This window comes from Homarus americanus, unplaced genomic scaffold (genome assembly GCF_018991925.1).
Source record: "Homarus americanus isolate GMGI-L3 unplaced genomic scaffold, GMGI_Hamer_2.0 scaffold38595, whole genome shotgun sequence".
Classification (NCBI taxonomy): Eukaryota; Metazoa; Arthropoda; class Malacostraca; order Decapoda; family Nephropidae; genus Homarus; species Homarus americanus.
In genome coordinates this window covers 330,558-350,616 of record NW_024726583.1, presented here as the reverse complement: position 1 = coordinate 350,616, position 20,059 = coordinate 330,558, and the positions used below count along the sequence as shown (strand labels likewise).

The 20,059-nt window shown below is 37.7% G+C and overlaps 1 protein-coding gene across 1 annotated transcript; it reads left to right on the top strand.

Moving 5' to 3' along the window:
* Window positions 1-17,057: 17,057 nt before the first annotated feature.
* LOC121865661 (cubilin-like) lies at window positions 17,058-19,767 on the top strand. Its single transcript, XM_042365186.1, has 5 exons — window positions 17,058-17,235; window positions 17,595-17,695; window positions 18,065-18,200; window positions 18,757-18,852; window positions 19,285-19,767. The coding sequence occupies exons 1-5, from the start codon at window positions 17,086-17,088 to the stop codon at window positions 19,525-19,527; spliced, it is 726 nt and encodes a 241-aa protein (XP_042221120.1). The 5' UTR covers window positions 17,058-17,085; the 3' UTR covers window positions 19,528-19,767.
* The last annotated feature ends 292 nt before the right edge of the window (window positions 19,768-20,059 follow it).

Sequence of the window (20,059 nt, the reverse complement as noted above, 5' to 3'; positions counted from 1 at the left end):
AGATTAACATTATACATCATTATTTGTACATGTTGCAACACTCGATTAGGCTGTGGAAGCAAAAATATCACTAAACAATGTAGTGAAGCAGACAAATGTGATTCTGTTCTGAAATCATTAACTTGATAATACAAAAAAAAAACTCGAGATGGATGACCTGCAAGGATCACTTATAAAACAGCGTTACGTACTAGTGTACCAAAAGGTAATTACATATAAAATGACAGGATGTCTCAACTACGGAGACCTGCTGCGAGGGTTTATCTGGGTGGTGTAAAAAACTCGTGACAATATTATGACTGGATGAACGATCGAGCTAGGTGTAGGGCACATGTATATGCCGTATACTGACCGTAGTAAGTTCTTCATCTGTCGCACATGAGACTCACTGTTTACGTTAGACACGTTATTAATGAAGTTTTAAAGACATTGACCTCTTAAAGCTACAACCAGACATGTATTGACGTTAGTAAAATCTACCCTGCCCTCCCTCAAGACTCATGACGTTGAAAAAATGTGGCGAATCTTTGATCACACTTCATGACTTTTAAGTCCTGAAGGAAAGAAATATTTTGAGGATAAAATAGATAACTTCCATCCATCCATTACGAATAGTTGTCAGGAATTAATAAGAGATTGGGTACAAGAAAGACTATTACAGCAGGTACAGTACAGGTGTTATTGTAGTGGATGAGTTGCACAATTTCCTCAACATTTAATGGACTACTCTCGGTATAAACTGTGTAACATAATACGATTAACATTGTACGGTTTATTATCTATGGAATAATAACCACAACGGATTTAATATCAATGAATACTGTATAACTAAAACCTTTATACATAGATAAAGGCATTTATAATTTTATGTTTTCGCTAGTAAAGGAATCTTGGAAAAAAATCTTATAGTGATGCGGTCTGGTCTTGCGATGTATAAATATCGATTAGTCACGCCAAGATGCATAGGAATTACCCCAACAATCAAAAGAAGAAGCCACTGTACCCCGGTTGTGTTGTCCTGTTACAAGAAATAAAGATTGACAACATTATACGTGCGATAATAACTACTCAAAGATATTTACAAGATTCACCCCACCTGCCCGTAGAAGACGAGGACTATGATAAAGATAATTAACATTTTATATTGGTTATACCTAAACTAACTGTCAACAACTCATTCAAAAATTCCTCTTGAAATGATAATGAGGAAGAACTGTCAGGGGAAGAGGAAGAAATTCATAAATCATAGAGAAAAAATTCAATCGTTGAAATATGCAAAAGTCGTAAATTATTTCAGAAATTTCTTTGGCAATTCTTAATTAATATAGATGATTTAATTATGTTTTACGTTTTTTTCTATTACTGATAATTTAATTTCTTGTTAAGTTTAAATAAAGCGTTCACAGCTAATACGTTTCATTAAGGTGTTAGTAAAACGATTTAATGTTGATATTAGTATTGACTTTTCTGGCTCAACTTCCTACCCCAAAATCAAAGAGAGAGAGAGAGAGAGAGAGAGAGAGAGAGAGAGAGAGAGAGAGAGAGAGAGTCGTCTTCTGTAAGATATTATAATCACTCAACAGTAATTAGGAAGTAACGATACATCACTTGTACTTATTAATAGTCGTCGTCTAGTTTTTGAACCCGACTTAGTTTCTCTAGGTAAACACTTCACCCAACACCACAATAACTAGACACATAACTCATAATTACTGTAAAGATAATAAACAACAAGGACATTTTTCCTCTATTAGAAATTAACATAAGGTTGGTATATCATTAGCCTTCAAGGACACTGTCACTGCTGAGTGTGGCAAGACTGAGGAGCACTGTTACCTCCATGTCCCGGCGGCCAACTTCCCCGTCGTAAGGTCTGACAATAAATAAGCTAGGTTTAGCACAGAGCAACATTTACAAAATTACCAATTACTCATCGCTGTACATCTTGTTAGACAGTTTCGCGCGAAAGATAAATTAGAATAATTCATTTCACGAAAATTTTACAATATTTTAGCAAATATGATAGGAACGTATATACTGCACAGCAATGTTACATTATGAACTGCGAATATCATGAGACTTTATCAACAGAATATATATATATATATATATATATATATATATATATATATATATATATATATATATATATATATATATATATATATATATATATATATATATATATATATAACTTAATACAATCATATAATGTGGTTTAGCATTTTTCCTGGTAATGACGACATAGAGAGTTGGTATCAGTTACTATGCAGCCAATTATGGTTCATAAATTCATAAAGTCACGGAAATTCCTTTGTTTCAGCCAATTACCATTGAGTTTTCATTTGTCACTCAATCAGCGCCTTCCTTTCAAACATAATTTATATTTTTGCTGCGTGTGTCCTTTTGCAGCGTCCATTCCTCTTATGATGTTCTCAGTAATGGTATGTGACGGTGTCCATTCAGTGAAGTGAAAATTATTAAAAATATTTAGATGATAACGATAATTGTTTATGTTCTTTGAGTCTCACTGTGTAATGTCAGTGTTTTACTCGTCAGGTGAGTAGTCCTACACAACTTCCTCAAGGAGATCGCTCGTGCCTGTCCTCCTTCCCAGTCGGTGAGTACCATGACTGCCAATAACACCACGTTACCTCACTTTGTCGAGTCCATCGCATCGTATCAATGAGAGAAAAGTTAAAAGAAAGGAGGAAAATTACTACCACAAAGTGGAAGTCAGCATTTTTACCACTCCACACTCTCCAGGCTTCTATCACCATTTTTTTATGGATAGATCCTTTGATTTTCTCTCAGCTATACCCTAAAAAATAAAATTCCAACATGCGAGAATATGCTCTTCAATAATTTTAAGTTATGGAAATGTTGGTTCTGAGACTCTGAGCGACATCTTTCCATCTTTCTTGTCGGGTCCAACCACCTGGACTCCAAGAGACTACTTTATCCCGTGCACCCATGACTACAGTTTAGGTTTTCTTACGTTAGGTTTGGTTCTTTCGTTACATTTTTATCCCCGCATTTTCCTTCTGCTCCTACGCCCTGCCCACCATTGTTGGGGTAAATATTGACGGAGTAGAAAGGGTCACAACTTTTCCTCAAACGCTCAATATCACCATTATTAGCATGAATACCTGCATTATAGATGTTTTTCTTGCCTAAATCGTTTACTGGAGTTTTCACAATAACAACCCAGTGATCCCACTGTTCTTATCATTCGCTGAAAGTTGTAGCCCTCCTGTTGTTCTCAGGATAAAATCTTAAGTTTAGGCGTAAGGAACAAGCATGCATATATACACTAAAAGCTATGGTTACTGCGTCCATTCCTGAAATTTTCTCAAAGTCTGAACACGTTTCAGAAAACGTTATTAATGCAATATTTAAGGGAATACCATGCTGTTACATTTATTCTACTTGTTAGTACTTTTACTGCTTGATAACTTTTTCCATTGCAGTATTATCCAGAAATAACCTGCCCAGATTTATTAAATTCTAAACTATATTCATATATTATTTTTAGCGCTTTTTGTTGCGTACTAAGCAGTGAAGTAGCGACAGGGGGCATCACAATACACAACACAGTGGTCAGATGTTATGATTTCAATCAAGAAAGTGAATTTCCTGATGACTCACGATAGGTGCAGTAAGATTTCTAATCGGCCCAGAAAAAATAGCTTAGGTAATGACTATTAATCTAGACTAAAGAAAAATACTACTGTGTAAAAGATTTGTTTGTCACGGGTTTCAAGTGAGTGCGGAACTTTCAATAGCCGGATCGCGCTCCTGCACAGTGAATTTAATAACAATATAATATCACGTGCATATTGCTTTTTTCTATTGCTCATTATTTTATTTTTCCGTAAATATCGTTTGCTTTTTATGTAATTTAAGTGTTTGGTAATAATTTTCCACCACATCTCTCCTCCCTCTAGTATGGTGGTTCATTTAATACAAAAATATAAAAAGCGTATTGAGTGATTTTGACGACAGAATTTGCTGAGTTGAAGTTGATCATCATGTGGTCCAAGATTAATTCATACGTAAGAGCAAAAGAACATAAGAATGGAGATAACTGCAGCGGGCCTATTGGCCTATATTAGGTAGTCCCAACCACTATTGCTCATATATCCATCCAATCAATGTTTGAAGGTATCCAGCGTTTTCGAGTTAATGATGATGTTTGATAACTTGTTCCACTCGTCCACTACTCTATTTTCAAACCAATGTTCAACTATTTCGCGCTTAAATCTAAATTTGTCGAATTAAAAACCATTGTTACGAGCTTGCTCCTAGTTGGATAGTTTGAGTACCTTTGTTGTATCACTTATATATAGCCGTGACTTCCATTTATATACCTCTATCATATCGCCCCTCACTCTACGTCTCTCTAGGAAGTACAAATTAAGATGCTTTAACCTGTCTCTGTACTCAAGGTTCCGAATGCCCGGGATTAGTCTTGTAATTCTCCTCCGAATAATTTCTAAAGATTCTTTATCCATTCTGTAATACGGTGACTAGAATTGAACTACGTAATCTAAGTGAGGTCTCACAAGCGCAATATATAGTTTTAGGATGACCTCGCTAGTCTTGTTGCTAACACTCCTTTGTATGAACCCAAGTACTTTATTAGCCTCGTTTCGAGCAAATACACATTGTTTACTTGGCTTAAGATTCCTACTTATCATTACTCCTAAATCTTTCTCACAGTCGGATTTCTCTATTACAACGTTGTTCAGCTGGTATCTGACTTCTCTGTTTACATCTCCTAAACTGAGTACTTTACATTTGTCCACATTGAATTTCATCTGCCATTTTTCAGACCAATCGAAAAATTAGTTTAGATCTTCCTGTAGTTTTGCGGAGTCCTCTTCAGATTTAATTACAGGCCCTATTTTAGTGTCATCAGCAAATTTACTTATGTTGCTGTCTACGCCGATACCTATGTCGTTTATGTATATAACAAATAATAATGGTCCAAGTACTGAGTCTTGGTGTACTCCACTAGTGACGTTGCTCCATTCGGATTTAGTGCCGTTAATGCTCACTCGCTGTTTCCTGTCCTGTAACCACGCCCTAATCCATTTTAGAATATCTCCTCCAATGCCATGAGCTTCCACTTTTCTTATTAGTCTTTCGTGGGGGACTCTGTCGAAGTCTTTGCTTAAGTCGAGATATACCACATCATATTTGTGCCCCTCGTCCACTGATTTGAAAAGAGCTGAAAAGAATGTTAATAGATTAGTTAGACATGAACGCCCGCTTGTGAAGCCATGTTGGGAATCATTGATCAACTTGTGTTTCTCCAGGTGATTTCGAATGGAGTTTGAAATTATTGCTTCCAGCAATTTGCCTTCAATTGATGTTAAACTGATTGGACGGGCTTTTGAGGATAGTGATCTATCTCCCTTCTTTAAAATCGGTATTACATTCGCTATCCTCCAGGATTCTGGTACTACACCCGTTTTTAAGGATATGTTTAACAACTTTGCTAAAGGCATACTAAGCTCTCCCTTACATTCCTGTAATACTCTGGCAAATACCTCATCAGGACCTGGTGACTTATTAGGCTTTAGTTTGTCTATTTTCTTACTAACATCGTTACTAGTCACTACTATCTCGCTTAATCTATTTTTAAGTTAAGTGTTAGCACTTTCACCTATAACTCCTCAAGAGTCACATTAAGTGGATTTCTATAACTTATCGGAACACTTACATCAAAGACTCGAACCGATACATGTTATACTTAAATAAGAAAGTTATTCCTTGATGAATATGGAAGACTCCGCTGAATTTTAAATAGGTAGATATTTCTACTTTGTTTTTCGACGTTTTCTTGTACTTTGTGTTGCTTCTTGAACGAGTGAGACGTGAATAATAAAAATAACAAATTCATTGACGTGGTGCGCTAGTATCGCATTTTCAAATCATATTAAAATAAAAAGGAGAAAATTATACATGGGCGTTAAGTTCCCAGACACTTCTTAGTCGGAGATATTGCTAAGGTGAGGACGACAGCAATTCACGCTTAAACACCTTAGTTGTTGAAGCACAGTAATAACGCTATAACATCAGCGTCTTGATTACTCATGTGACCACCACGATCCAACCTTATGGATTAATCACATCAGTAAAAACTTATGCACGTAATATATAACTTGCATATACTATACCTTTAATCCATGAACACTTACTGTACACGCAGGAGTAATAATTGTTATATCTCTTCATTGTAGACATGAACTTCTAGTCACCCAAAAAACAAAGTCAGTAGAGAAGAGCAAAGTGATGCTAATACAAAAAAATGGGACACCAAACAGAGTACAGTATACGTTATATCTCTTAGATAAAGAGGTTGTGAGACGGTCGCAGTGTTGGGAATATCCAGGAAAGGTGATTTACTGAACTACTGTACTTGTGGAATATTGTGGCGGGTATGATAGCTCATAGTCTACCACCTTGGATTATATACAACTAGGAGTCAATTTTTAAATAAAAATCGCAGTAAACCCTCAGATGTATTGATATAATAAAATTAAAATATTCCAATTTTCCCTTGGCGGCTATCTTAGATTACAGATTATATCTGAAATATAATGATTAATTCAAAATTATATATATATATATATATATATATATATATATATATATATATATATATATATATATATATATATATATATATATATATATATATATATATATATATATATATATATATATATATATATATATATATATATATATATATATATATATATATATATATATATATATCAGTGAGGAATATACCAATCACTGTACTTCCCCCAAAAGGTTGAAATTCGACTTTGAGCAAATAAGAAAATGAACGTAAGCTTCACGTGCTTCATACTTAATTTACATCAGTTCTGAAACTTGGTTGATGAGATTAACCTCGTTAATGTAGTCTGGCTAACTTTGCCAGCAATAGCAAATGCAAGACTCCTTTATTTGTCACGGACGAAGAAATGGTCCCTGAAGAAATTATTTACCTCGCCTTATCAAGGTGCTGTCATCCTATAAGGTAAATTTTTGAGTCGTGGTAGCGGATGGTGGTGACTTAAGGTAAGAGAATATAAAGTAGAAGTAGAGGGCGGCAGCGACAGATGTTGTGCAGCTGTGGTCGAGTCAACATGGTGACGCTGGCGTGGTGGTACCTGGTCGAGGCAAGCCTTCTGGCAATGGTCGCTGGCGTTGTTGCTCAGGTATGTTCATGGTCAACCTCATACTCAGAGATATATGTCATACTCAGGTTAGCCTCCATCCGCCTGACTATCCCCATACTCTCAGTCACAAGTATAGCCAAGTCTTCATCCTCAAGGCAACCTCCTTACATTTCCAGCCACAACGAGAACCAAGAATTTCTCTACACCAGATGTTATATGAGCGAAATATATTAATCCGCAGATGTTTTTTTTCAGCGCAATTGATGAGATATAAAGTAAGTTATCCTCACTATGTAATTATCAGTAAATTATTATCGTAAACTAAAAGTATTTCTCAACATCTAAAAGAGTTGTGAAAATAGTTTTGGATTTAGATGCTCAAAGGTAAGTACATTAATATTTCCCCCACATGAAGATCTGAGAATGTATCAAATGACTTCATCTCTCAATCGACATTTGGCTCTATAAATTTTGCCCGAAATGTCACCATTTTTTTTTAAGATTTCCAGCTTTGATGATGAATTCACTCATCATGATTTTGAAATAACTTTGACCTTTTTCATCCACAATATTTTCGCTTTATCTTCATCTTAAATTTCTAGTTTTTCAACCAAGTAGTTTTCTGTTGGGGAAAGAGAAATAATTATCTGAGTCGCCCCTATTAAATGCTCTGGCCACTGACCTCACTACTGTCTCTTAGAAACTTTTAACTTTCATGATGCAAATTGTCATTCTCTTAAGAATATGGAAACTAATATCCTCTATGTGTCTGTTTTCATTTTCTTTATAGTATAAGAAAATTCCTGCTAAGTTGAAAGACTTCTATAACGTTATTTCGTCGAGATCAACAGGTACTGAAAGACATCAGTTACATCATCGTATTCATAATGAGACTATGTCATTATAACAATAGCTTTTATGAGCAACGAATACGATAATTTTGTTTTTAAATAAAGCGAATATAATGAAACCATATTACTTGTGATCAATGGTGGACGCAACACATCAAGCCATGTAGAATCAGCCCACAAGGACGACGTAATGTACATTTCTTTTATGTTCCACCTTTAGTTGTCTTGAGCCGGCAGGTTTACACACTATAGCCTACCTCTGCTCCAAACTCACCGGCTCATGTGAGTCGTGTTCCTGGTCTTACACAAAGACCCCTTCTGTCGCAGGTTCAGCCGAGTTGACAGCTAAGTCTAGTCTGGTTATTCTTTGGGTCACCATAATCTTGTCATTTAGTTTGTTACCATTGTCTGTTTGTTTCATTTATGTTTTGTTGTGGGGATTTATATTTTATTAAAGCAGTGTTCATTTTCATTTAGTTGTTTTCTCCCATGTGATTTTATGTTAATATAATTTTATACAAACCTCTACCTTAAATTTCTCTACCCCTTAGGCCTACTGGATTTTCCTTGGTTAATAAAACTAAGTAATTCATAAAGTCTCTCTACGAGCTACAAATACTTGTTCTTTAATGACGTTGACTGAGATGATTTGCTTATCACAAACTCTTCTTTAAATAAATGGAGCACCTAGACAACAGTCAATAATATCCATAAGTCAGGCAAGGTTTATAGTCACGTAATATATATATATATATATATATATATATATATATATATATATATATATATATATATATATATATATATATATATATATATATAATCAACAACCTCACCCCCTGCCAGGACCTCGAACCCACGATCTTATGTGTGACTGGGCTAATGATATATATATATATATATATATATATATATATATATATATATATATATATATATATATATATATATATATATATATATCCACACTGTTCAAAATGGGTCCAACACAGGTGCCTCATCGATCATTGTAAACACCTGCTAGTATACCTGCCAGTAATGAGTGATATAGGGGAAGATATATGTCAGGTTTGTGATGAATGGTAGAACCAAGAGACCAATGTGGCAGGTGTTTAAGTCAGTTATGAATGACGGGTGAAAAAATATGAGTCGGTGTTTGACCTTACCCTCAGTTGCCCAGTAATGAATGAGAGAGCTGATAATTCTAGTACTGTCGTGGCACTATACCGTCGTGGCACTATGCTGTCGTGGCACGCACACCGTCGTGGCACTATACTGTCGTGGCACTACTGTCGTGGCACTATACTGTCGGCACTACTGTCGTGGCACTATACTGTCGTGGCACTACCGTCGTGGCACATACTGCGTATCGTGGCACCACCGTCGTGGCACTACACGTCGTGGCACTTTTACTATCGTGGCACTACTGTCGTGGCACTACACCGTCGTGGCACACACCGTCGTGGCACTACACTCGTGGCACTATACCGTCGTGGCACTATACCGTCGTGGCACTATACTATACCGTCGTGGCACTATACTGTCGTGGCACTACACCGTCGTGGCACTGGCACTGTCGCGGCACTACACTGTCGTGGCACTACTGTCGTGGCACTATACCGTCGTGGCACATACCGTCGCACTGTCGTGGCACCACCGTCGTGGCACCATACCGTCGTGGCACATGGCACTGTCGTGGCACTATACCGTCGTGGCACTATACTGTCGTGGCACTATACCGTCGTGGCACTATACCGTCGTGGCACTATACCGTCGTACTACACCGTCGTGGCACTACACCGGTGGCACCATACTGTCTACCGTCGTGGCACCTACCGTCGTGGCACCATACCGTCGTGGCACTATACCGTCGTGGCACTACACTGTCGTGGCACTACACTGTCGTGGCACTACACAGTCGTGGCTCTATACTGTAGTGGCACTATACTGTCGTGGCACTACACTGTCGTGGCACTACACTGTCGTGGCACTACACAGTCGTGGCTCTATACTGTAGTGGCACTATACTGTCGTGGCACTACACTGTCGTGGCACTACACTGTCGTGGCACTATACTGTAGTGGCACTATACTATCGTGGCACTACACTATCGTGGCACTATACTGTCGTGGCACTACACTGTATACGTCTTCCCAGATATAAACACTTAAAAAAATACTTTGTTTTAAAAAGTCAAACACTGTGCCCGTAAGTCTTATATCACCTTTATATACATTTTCTTATAAATATAGACTATATTTACTATATAAACACGTTAGTTTTCACTTTCCCCAAAAAATATCGCTTGATGTGAAAAATGCGCCTAATACCTTGATTTTCGGCACTTGGGATCATAAAATGGATTTTGTTTAAATTTCATAAAAGATAATACTTTACATCCGAACTAATCTAAAAATCTAAAAATTCGAGCAATAAGTATTAATTAATGACCTTTGAAATAATTAAAAATATTTAGAATATTTAATTAACCTCAGACAAGCGATTTCGACCTCCTGCCAGCATTGACAGTAATCATGACTTCCCCCCTTCACTCACGTCTTTCAGAATGAGGAGACCACCCCTATCGCCATCACTCTTAACCTGGAGACTACCCCTATCGCCGTCACTCTTAACCTGGAGACTACCCCTATCGCCGTCACTCTTAACCTGGAGACTACCCCTATCGCCGTCACTCAGAGCGAGGTAAGTCAACCCTGAAGCTAAATAAAGTCTGGCCACTTCTCGTTGTTATACAAGACGGTAAGTGCTGCACTAACCTATATAACCACGATCGATCAGAGACCATGACACTTCCAGAACAAAAAAAAAAGAAATAATTTTATTAAATGTAATCGAGTACATCATCTTCTTTCAGTATTGCAGATGTTAAGTACATGGTAATAGGCCATGTTATTTTGGCTATAAACAACTTCCGTGTACTGTGTGTCTCTTAAGTTCTAGTCGATAGTAATGATTTTGTTTTAGAAATTAATGTCGAGTGAATGTAAATAGATAAACTCTCATATCCTTCTTTGTGTGTGTGTGTGTGTGTGTGTGGGTGTGTGTGTGTGTGTGTGTGTGTGTGTGTGTGTGTGTGTGTATTAATAATAACAATAATAATTAATGGTTTATTGAAAAAGCTCTGCAGCCTGAAGGATGAAAATATATATTGAACATAAATGACTTATTACATACTTTGACATTGGTGGTTTAACAAAAGCCTTCATTAGAGAAAGGTAAAGGAACATACAGTGAACGTATAGAATAAAGTTTACAGTGGAGGTCACGTAGATCATGTGCGCTGAGGTGTTGAATAGCAGACAAGTAGTGTAGTAGCTCCCTCACAGATTGTGTTATGAGGGGCCTGACGTGGTGTAGTAATTCCCTCACAGATGGTGTTATGAGGAATCTCACACGATGCTGTAGCAACTCATTCACTTCATGGTGTCGTAGCATCGTAGGGACACGTTATCTGGTGTCACAGGACCTCACTCGCTCAAGTGGTGCGTCCTAGACCTCCCTATCGTGGACGGATTAACACATCGCTGCTTGTTGTTGGGTCTCACGGGCAGTTATTACTAGGTATCTGGGACCACACTGTGTGAAGGTTATCTTGGGTACTACTCTCACCTGTTACCGTTGCATTGTTTTCGTTGGCTTAAGCACTGTTCACCACTGTTCAACACTGGTACCATTCCTTCCCTAAATGAAATTGTAACCTCTGGCGAGAACTTGTTGTGTCTGTGTGTGCTCTCTACTCACACAACACACAAGTGAGCAAAGTTCCATTATTAAAAAATAAAACATTAAGGTATTCATCACAAAACACCTATTGACCATCTCCCTATGTCTCTTTACCAGGACCAAGAGGAAGTATCACCGGCTCTGAAGATGAACGCTGTAAGTTTACTTTCAGATTCGTTCTTTCTCTGTTGGAGTCGAAATTATAGTCTTATAGTCGTAGGCTTATTCCTCTATGGACCACAAGTTTATGCCCAGGGATTCCAGGTCTCAAAAGGTAGTAAGGTCAATCCTCAGAATGATAAGTTAACTCTATTGTATGTCTCAGATCAAAAGGTGAAAGAAAGAGGTGAGAGAAGAAGACAGACAATGACAGAATCAAAGACAGAATCAGACAGACAGAGAGAGGCAAACAGACGGACAGACAAACAGAAAGAGAGAGAAAGAGATTAATTCACGCCATCTTCCTCACTACAGAACATAGGGTTCGAGTTTACTAATCCTGACACCGTGAACGGAAAGGAACTCTTCGAAAAGGACTTGATGTTGACGCCTGAACAGTGGCATGCTATACGTGAGAGGAAAGCCATTTCAAATGTAATATTTCGCTGGCCACCTGGACCCAATGGCTATCCCCTCATTCCTTACCGCTTCGTCGATCCAGGTGCGTAATATAAACTTCTAAGGCATCATTGACCTCTTCACGTCACGGTACATTGGTCCTTATGTTACTATTACTCCCAGAACATATTTATCATCGTCTTTTTCTCAATTTCAAAATATTATCAATGCACCTCAGCCGCCATTTCTGTAACGCAACTAACATGGGCTACTTTGCTTGTTTTCTCAAGTGCCATGGAGAGAAAATTTAAGGTTACATCATCATCATCATCATCATCATCATCATCATCATCATCATCATCATCATCATCATCATCATCGTAAATTCACCATCATCAACAATTCATCATCATCATCATCATCATCATCATCATCATCGTCACTCTTCAGCTTTCTGGTGATGTTACGATATTGTTCTAAACCAGGCATAGACATTTAACATGGACAGTGAAGCAGTTTATCGTCACGTCCACCTTACGATATTTTCAGTTTATAGTCACAGTCTTTTACCCATTTATGAAACAAATCCTTCATAATATTTTTTTAAGTAATATGATAATGTGTCTTGACATTTAACAGGTGAGTGAAGTAGTCTGTGAATACGTTGATTTTTCCTACAGTTGAAGCATTTTTCTTACTTGTGAGACACACAGTCCATAATAATACCAATGCTAATCATGGCATATGAGGAATTACAATGAGACAACCCATAGGCACATCTCTCTCTCTCTCTCTCTCTCTCTCTCTCTCTCTCTCTCTCTCTCTCTCTCTCTCTCGTTAAATCTCATATAAACGCGATCATTTAATGTGGGTTTTATTTTTTTGTCTTTATAGTGAACAGGCAGGCAGTTGAGGATGGAATCAAGCACTGGATGGAACACACCTGCATCACCTTTGAGGAGACCTTCAACACCAACCAGCCACACCTGCAACTTATACAGGGCTCTGGGTGTTGGTCTTACGTCGGGCGTGTTTATTACTGGAATGGCCAAGATTTATCTTTGCCTCCTTCCTGTACAGGGGTGAGAACGATGATACAGTATATTTTCCTAAAAACGTCTAAATGATAATGAGAATGATTTCGTTGATATATCAGAAGATCATAACTCTATAGAATGGCTTTATTAATTTATGTACTCATCATTGGGTCACCGAGTCATCTATGGTCACTCGTGTGTATCAACAACATTCCTGTCTTGGTACTTGTTGTCTTTCCCTCAGTTCGGCGTTGTTGTTCACGAGATTGGTCACGCTATTGGCTTCTGGCACGAGCAGTCCCGCCTCGACCGAGATAATCATGTCCTCGTTATTTTAGACAATATCTTAGAGACCAGACAGAGTAACTTCAATAAACTTAACAACGCCAACGCCTATGGTGTACCGTATGATTATACATCGGTCATGCATTACGGCGATACGGTAAGAACTTCATGATTACTCCTAGCAACATTGTCATCATGGTGTAATGTGTATGAAGAACTACATATATATTTTCAATGCATAGCCTTGTGTAAACCATAGACGCTTTATTACCTCCACCTGTATACCCTCGCAGTATTTCACAAAGAACGGGAACCTCACCATTGCTACTACCAATCCACTCTACCAGGAACTTATAGGACAACGGGGCGGCCTCTCTCACTATGATAAGCTGCTGGCCAACCTAATATACAACTGTACTGGTGTGTGTGTACCTATGTGTATTACTGTGTTATGGTGCGTATTGCTGTGTTTGTTACGGCCTCTTCTCACACGTGTATGACTGCTGGCGATGCTGTTACGTCTCCAGCATCTCAGCATCTTAAAAGTGTCGTTGTACTTTAAGTCTCTGTGGAGTATAATGATGACTCCAGCTTCTGGTCCACGACAGAGAGATAAGAGGATCATTAAAAACCTCTAATAATTGTCATGACTCCAAATAAATAAGAGACGGGTAGATTTTATCAATAATTATAACTATAGACAGGTACTTTATGTATACTCGTATGTAACCTGTTCTTCTGTCCGTAGACATGTGGATGAGCAATTGTGGGCTTCGTTCAGACCCGTGTGAGAACTACGGCTACATCGGTGCTGACTGTAGGTGTGTTTGTCCTTCCGGCACTTCAGGAGACAATTGTACACTCGTGACCAGCGACTACTATGGTAAGATCACCAAACCCTCGACAGTATTATGCTGTTGACGACTTGGCATTAATACTTAGCTTTATGTTGTATTAGTTTTTTTTTTAGTAATTACAGGTAATTTCTCTATTTTAAAGGCTAAACTTGTCTTTAAGAAGTATTATCCCATTAACCCATTAACCAGAACCTATCAACTTCATCCCATTAACTACAAACTATCAAATAACCCATTAACCACAACACCTGAATATAATACCTCTCATTAGCCTATTTAAAACTGACACAACTACCCACGACCTATTAAAATGCACTAAACAATAAACTCCACCTATAGATTATAAATAACATACTAATAAAGGAATCATTCTCGTGACAGATGATAAATTCTCCAGCTGTACAGAAGTCATCACTCAGCCTGGCACTATTACCTCACATCCTGACTACCCTGACAATTACGAAGCAGGTATTATGGTTTTTCTTCTTTTGCAATGGATCCCTTGATGCTGGACTGTATATTTTTTTTTAATAAAATAGATTAATTGACATACGTATACAGTTAGACCATACATACATGCATACATACATACATACAGAAAAGGGCCTGCAGAATCATGCTCGGCGCAGAATACTCAGGCTACACCAACGCTCTCTCCACCCTGGAAATGCCATCCCTCAGTGACCTCCACCACCAAGCACTGGAAAGGTTTGGCCGTGGACTACTGCACCACCCTCGCCATCGCCACCTCCTGCCACCTGCAGCCCCCCACCCAACTCGCTCAGTCCGCCACTACAACAAAATTCAGCCCATAAGAGCCAGCACCGATAGAAATAAGAACAGCACCATCCCATCTATTGTTAAAATAATAAACAACTCCTTATTTATGTACTGTACAGCCCTGTAAACGTATTCAATGCATATTATATCATTATGTCTAAATCAAATGTAAGTCTGTATATTTTCAGCCACCGGCTGCAACTCTATTAATAAACCGTTTATTATTATTATTATTATTATTATTATTATTATTATTACAGTACATATATAGTAGTTATAAATGATAACTACCAAGGTTATCATTAGTAAAAAGAACACTAACTATAATACCTTGTCCACAGGGTTAAGATGTACCAAAGTTATCAAGGCACCTGTGTGTTTCTTACCTGTCGTCACCTTCAATAACTTCCTCATATATGGCCCTCTGTCTAATGGTCAATGTTACTGGGATTTCCTGTTGATCAGAACCTTCAACCTCTCCGCCGGGGAAATGTGAGTAAGAGAGAGGAAATGGTAATTCAGAAGTATCCGAAATAATCAAAATAAAACATGAATTGGAACATATGATATAGTTAACGTGTGTCAATATATAAATTGGCTAAAACACACCAGAAGTAAGCCACATCTAATACATTAATTATAAGACACAATAAATTAGTATGAAAACAGTATAGAATTTACTTTGTTCACCAATTTATGATATTCTTAATACATATTTGACCCTCTTGTAGGTACTGTGGCTCGCAGATATCTCCCGGAGTTAGTTTCACGTCTACGGTGGATGAGATGAGTCTGTACTTCTCCACCAGAACGCGTTTATATAATGGATGGTCAGCCAACGTAACCTTTGTACCTATTGATGGATGCTGGTGAGTATATTACTAATAGTCCGGAATCTATGACTTTCAGAGAGCGAGAGAGAGAAAGAGATAGTTATTCTCATATATAGAAAATGGAATTGAATTCGATATACAGTCTCGTTCAGAATTCTTTGAACACTGCTGGAGACAGCTGGCAACTCAAGACAGTTTGTTACTATAGTACGTTGTTTCTAACCATGACTTGGTACCAGTAATTGCAGTAAACCCCCATGTCCAAACCCTCGAGTCATGCTACCACAATTAAGAGGTTAGGGGGTATTTATGAGAAGTAAAGTGACTAAGAAATAGCTAACATCGGGAATTAATTAAGGTAAGAAATTGAAAGAAAGGAGGTTTGAAGAGAGAACCAGTTAAGAAATAAAGTAAAGAAGAAAAGAAGATAGAGAGAAAGGAGAAAATTAAATATAATCACAACACCTTCCAACAAGCTGTTTAAAAGTTGTAGGATATAGATAAAAAAAAATAGTATATAGAAAGAATCCCCAATGGTGAATATCTAAGCTGAAGTTTTGTTACGTAGCCGCCATGGGAATAATTGCAGGCTATTTCATGTGCCCCATTTGATTTTTGGTTTGCTTTTCAGGATTATCAGTAAAGATACTGCTACCACTACTACTTCCACTGCCACCACCACTACTACTTCCACTGCCACCACCACTACTACTTCCACTGCCACCACCACTACTACTTCCACTGCCACCACCACTACTACTGCAACTACGACTACGACTACTACTACGACTACTACTACTACGACTACGACCACTACTACTACTACTACTACGACTACTATTACTACTACTACTACTACTACTACCACAACCACTACTACCACTACTACTACTAATAATGATAATAATACTGCTACTGCTGCTACTGCTACTACTACTACTATGACCCACGCTAGTACTACCACTACTATCACCACTACTATCACCACATGTAAATTACAATACATTAATAACTGTTACTACTGGACGTCGCCATTCTTCGGGAGCAGAAACTACCCCGATAACTCCAAGTGTTCGCTGGTTGGAAGCCCGGTAAATAATGATGATGAACCTTTACTCTTCATAAACATACGAGTTCCTTGAGCGTCATATAAATATAATGTAGGAATTACGTCACATAAGAAGTTAAAGTTTTATTTCTTGATGTAAGTTCAGTTTCTTCTGCGATATTGATGATAAGAGTTCAAAATTATCTCGTGATTAGAGTAAATATGTGGAATAGAATGATAGAAGTTCCTATAATATTAAACGAAGACTCCAGGTTATCACGTCCAGCCATTTGATTTGTATGTCCAGGTGAAGATTAATAATGATATCGTTAGCTCAGTATCACCTAACTATAGTCATCTCTGGTAACTAAACATCACATAATGACGTATTTCCTTCACCAGAGCCACCAACAACCATATGCTGCGTTCTTCCTGGCTTACCCCTTCAACCTTCGCGCTAATGATACCGTCACTGTTACCAGGCCTTACAACAGGACTTTGACGTGAGTGAACTAGAAACATAGATATTCTCATTTATGATTCTGTGTCGTCAGTTCTAAAATAACCTGTGCTTCTATAGATTAAAACGTCTGAATGTGTGTGTATGACTATTCAACTATTACAGGTAAAATTCTAAACTAATTCAGGTCCAGAAGTCATGTATAATTCCTCGTTAGTAAAAGTTTACCATTAGGTAGCTGATTAGTGGTGAAGAGGATAAAGAAATAAAGTCTTGGGAAAGCGAAAGGCAATATTAGCAATAGGTTACCTTCTGAGGCTAAGTATTTTGCTTGGTTTACTGTACCTCGTGAGGGTGATCTATGCACTACATACACTCACTTATGGCATCTCCTTTACATATTCTCCTCCAGTTTTTCATCTGAGACGAACACATGGCAGCTCTCTTCCCCGAGCTTCAGTTTTAACATGACTTTCATCTCAGACGGTCAACACAACAGCAAAGGCTTCAAAATCGCCATCTGTCCAAAGATAACACCCTGTCATAAGGTGAGGCTTCAGTACACCCTATCATAAGGTAAGGCTTCAGAATACCCTGTCATAAAGTGAGGCTTCAGAATACCCTGTCATAAAGTGAGGCTTCAGAATACCCTGTTATAAAGTGAGGCTTCCGTACACCCTGTCATAAAGTGAGGCTTCAGTACACCCTGTCTTAAAATAAGGTTTCAGTACACCCTGTCATAAAGTGAGGTTTCATAATACCCTGTCATAAAGTGAGGCTTCAGAATACCTTGTCATAAGGTGAGGCTTCAGTATACCCTGTCATAAAAACTAAGACAGAACAGGTTGCCAGTGTCACCAAAGTCAAGAAGGAGTGAAGAAGATAATGAAATTCACCTTACACAGTCAAAAAACATCCTATTTTAATTACTACTGGCACTGCATCTTCCATCTATATTGCATTTCAACAGCTTATTCACCATTCTCAGATTTATCAACTGAGAGATAGACTCTGTTATGATTTATTAGATTCGCTACTTTCTATTATATTACCATTGTTATAACTGTTTAAATATGTCATTTTTTACTGTTGTTGTTATTGTAGGTAATCAATGCCGGTGCTGGAGAAAAAGGCAAAGAGAAAACACCGAAGAGAACGAAAACGGACAAACAAGTGACACTGTGTGAATGGTGGATCACTGTAAGTTACTCCATCTCACTAGTTGGGTTAGGGCCGTGTCAGCCCAATATATCGATTTTCTTAAAAATATCAGTATAGGTACTCCTGAGCATGCTGATGCTGGGGTAATTAGTGGTCGTAATGACGCTTGGAAGATTTTAATGATATTTTTTCAATGTAATTACTCGTCACGTATGGGTTTCATAGTGATTTTTAGTGTTTCTGTGTTATTCTAGAAGTACTTAAATAGTTAAGCCCCTTAAATTCTAATTCCGAGAGAAAAGTATATATTCCGTCAGAAACTATAAGCCTTAAGAACTTTTGGATAGGAGATACACGTTTCTGTTTTGCTATACACCATCATTCGCATCAATTATATTTCATATACTGTATATTATCATACATTAGAACACTTACTAACTAATCTCTTGATCTATTTTTTTTTTACTCTAGGCTCCAAAGGGCAAACGAATCAAAGTTATATTGGTCATGAGAATACACCGGAGTTATGACTGTGTCCACGACTATGTGTTACTGAACGACAAAGGAGCGAAAAACTATCCCAGAGACTCCAGCAGGATATACTGTCGTTATGGCAGAGAAACCTTCACGTCTTCTAGTAATCAAGTGTATATAGCATACCAGGGCAAGAGAAATAGGAGTCGAGGCTTGTCTTTCAAATATTTCATTGTGTAATGTCACAGAACTAACTGGATCCCTAATGGATAACTTGTGGAAGGAAACTGGACCAATACATTTTTTTGTATCTAGATTCATTTATTGATTTTTTGTTTAATTTGATTATAAATTTATCTTATCCATAGACTATTTATATACTTAGAAAATTTATTGTTGTAATTAAATTTCCTCCCTTCTGAAAAAGAAATGCTACAGAAATATAATGGAATTTGTCTTTCGAATAAATAGTCTACAGCATCTTGTTTTGTTTGTTTCACTGATACATCTGCCAGGCACTTAGGCAGAAACACGGTCAAGAGCCTTTGTAACTCGTCCTCTCCTCCCCAACTTTACCCTTAACAAGCTATAACCAATATTTTGCCTCTCTCTTTCGCATTATATTATCTCGTTCACTCAATCTCAGGAAGTGTGTACGTTTGTGTAAAGACTTGCAAATTCGGCTCCACAATATATGGCTGCCTGCCTATTTTCTTCCACAAATGCACTGTGCAGTCCAGCCCATCTCTCTCTCTCTTGATTACATGGGGAT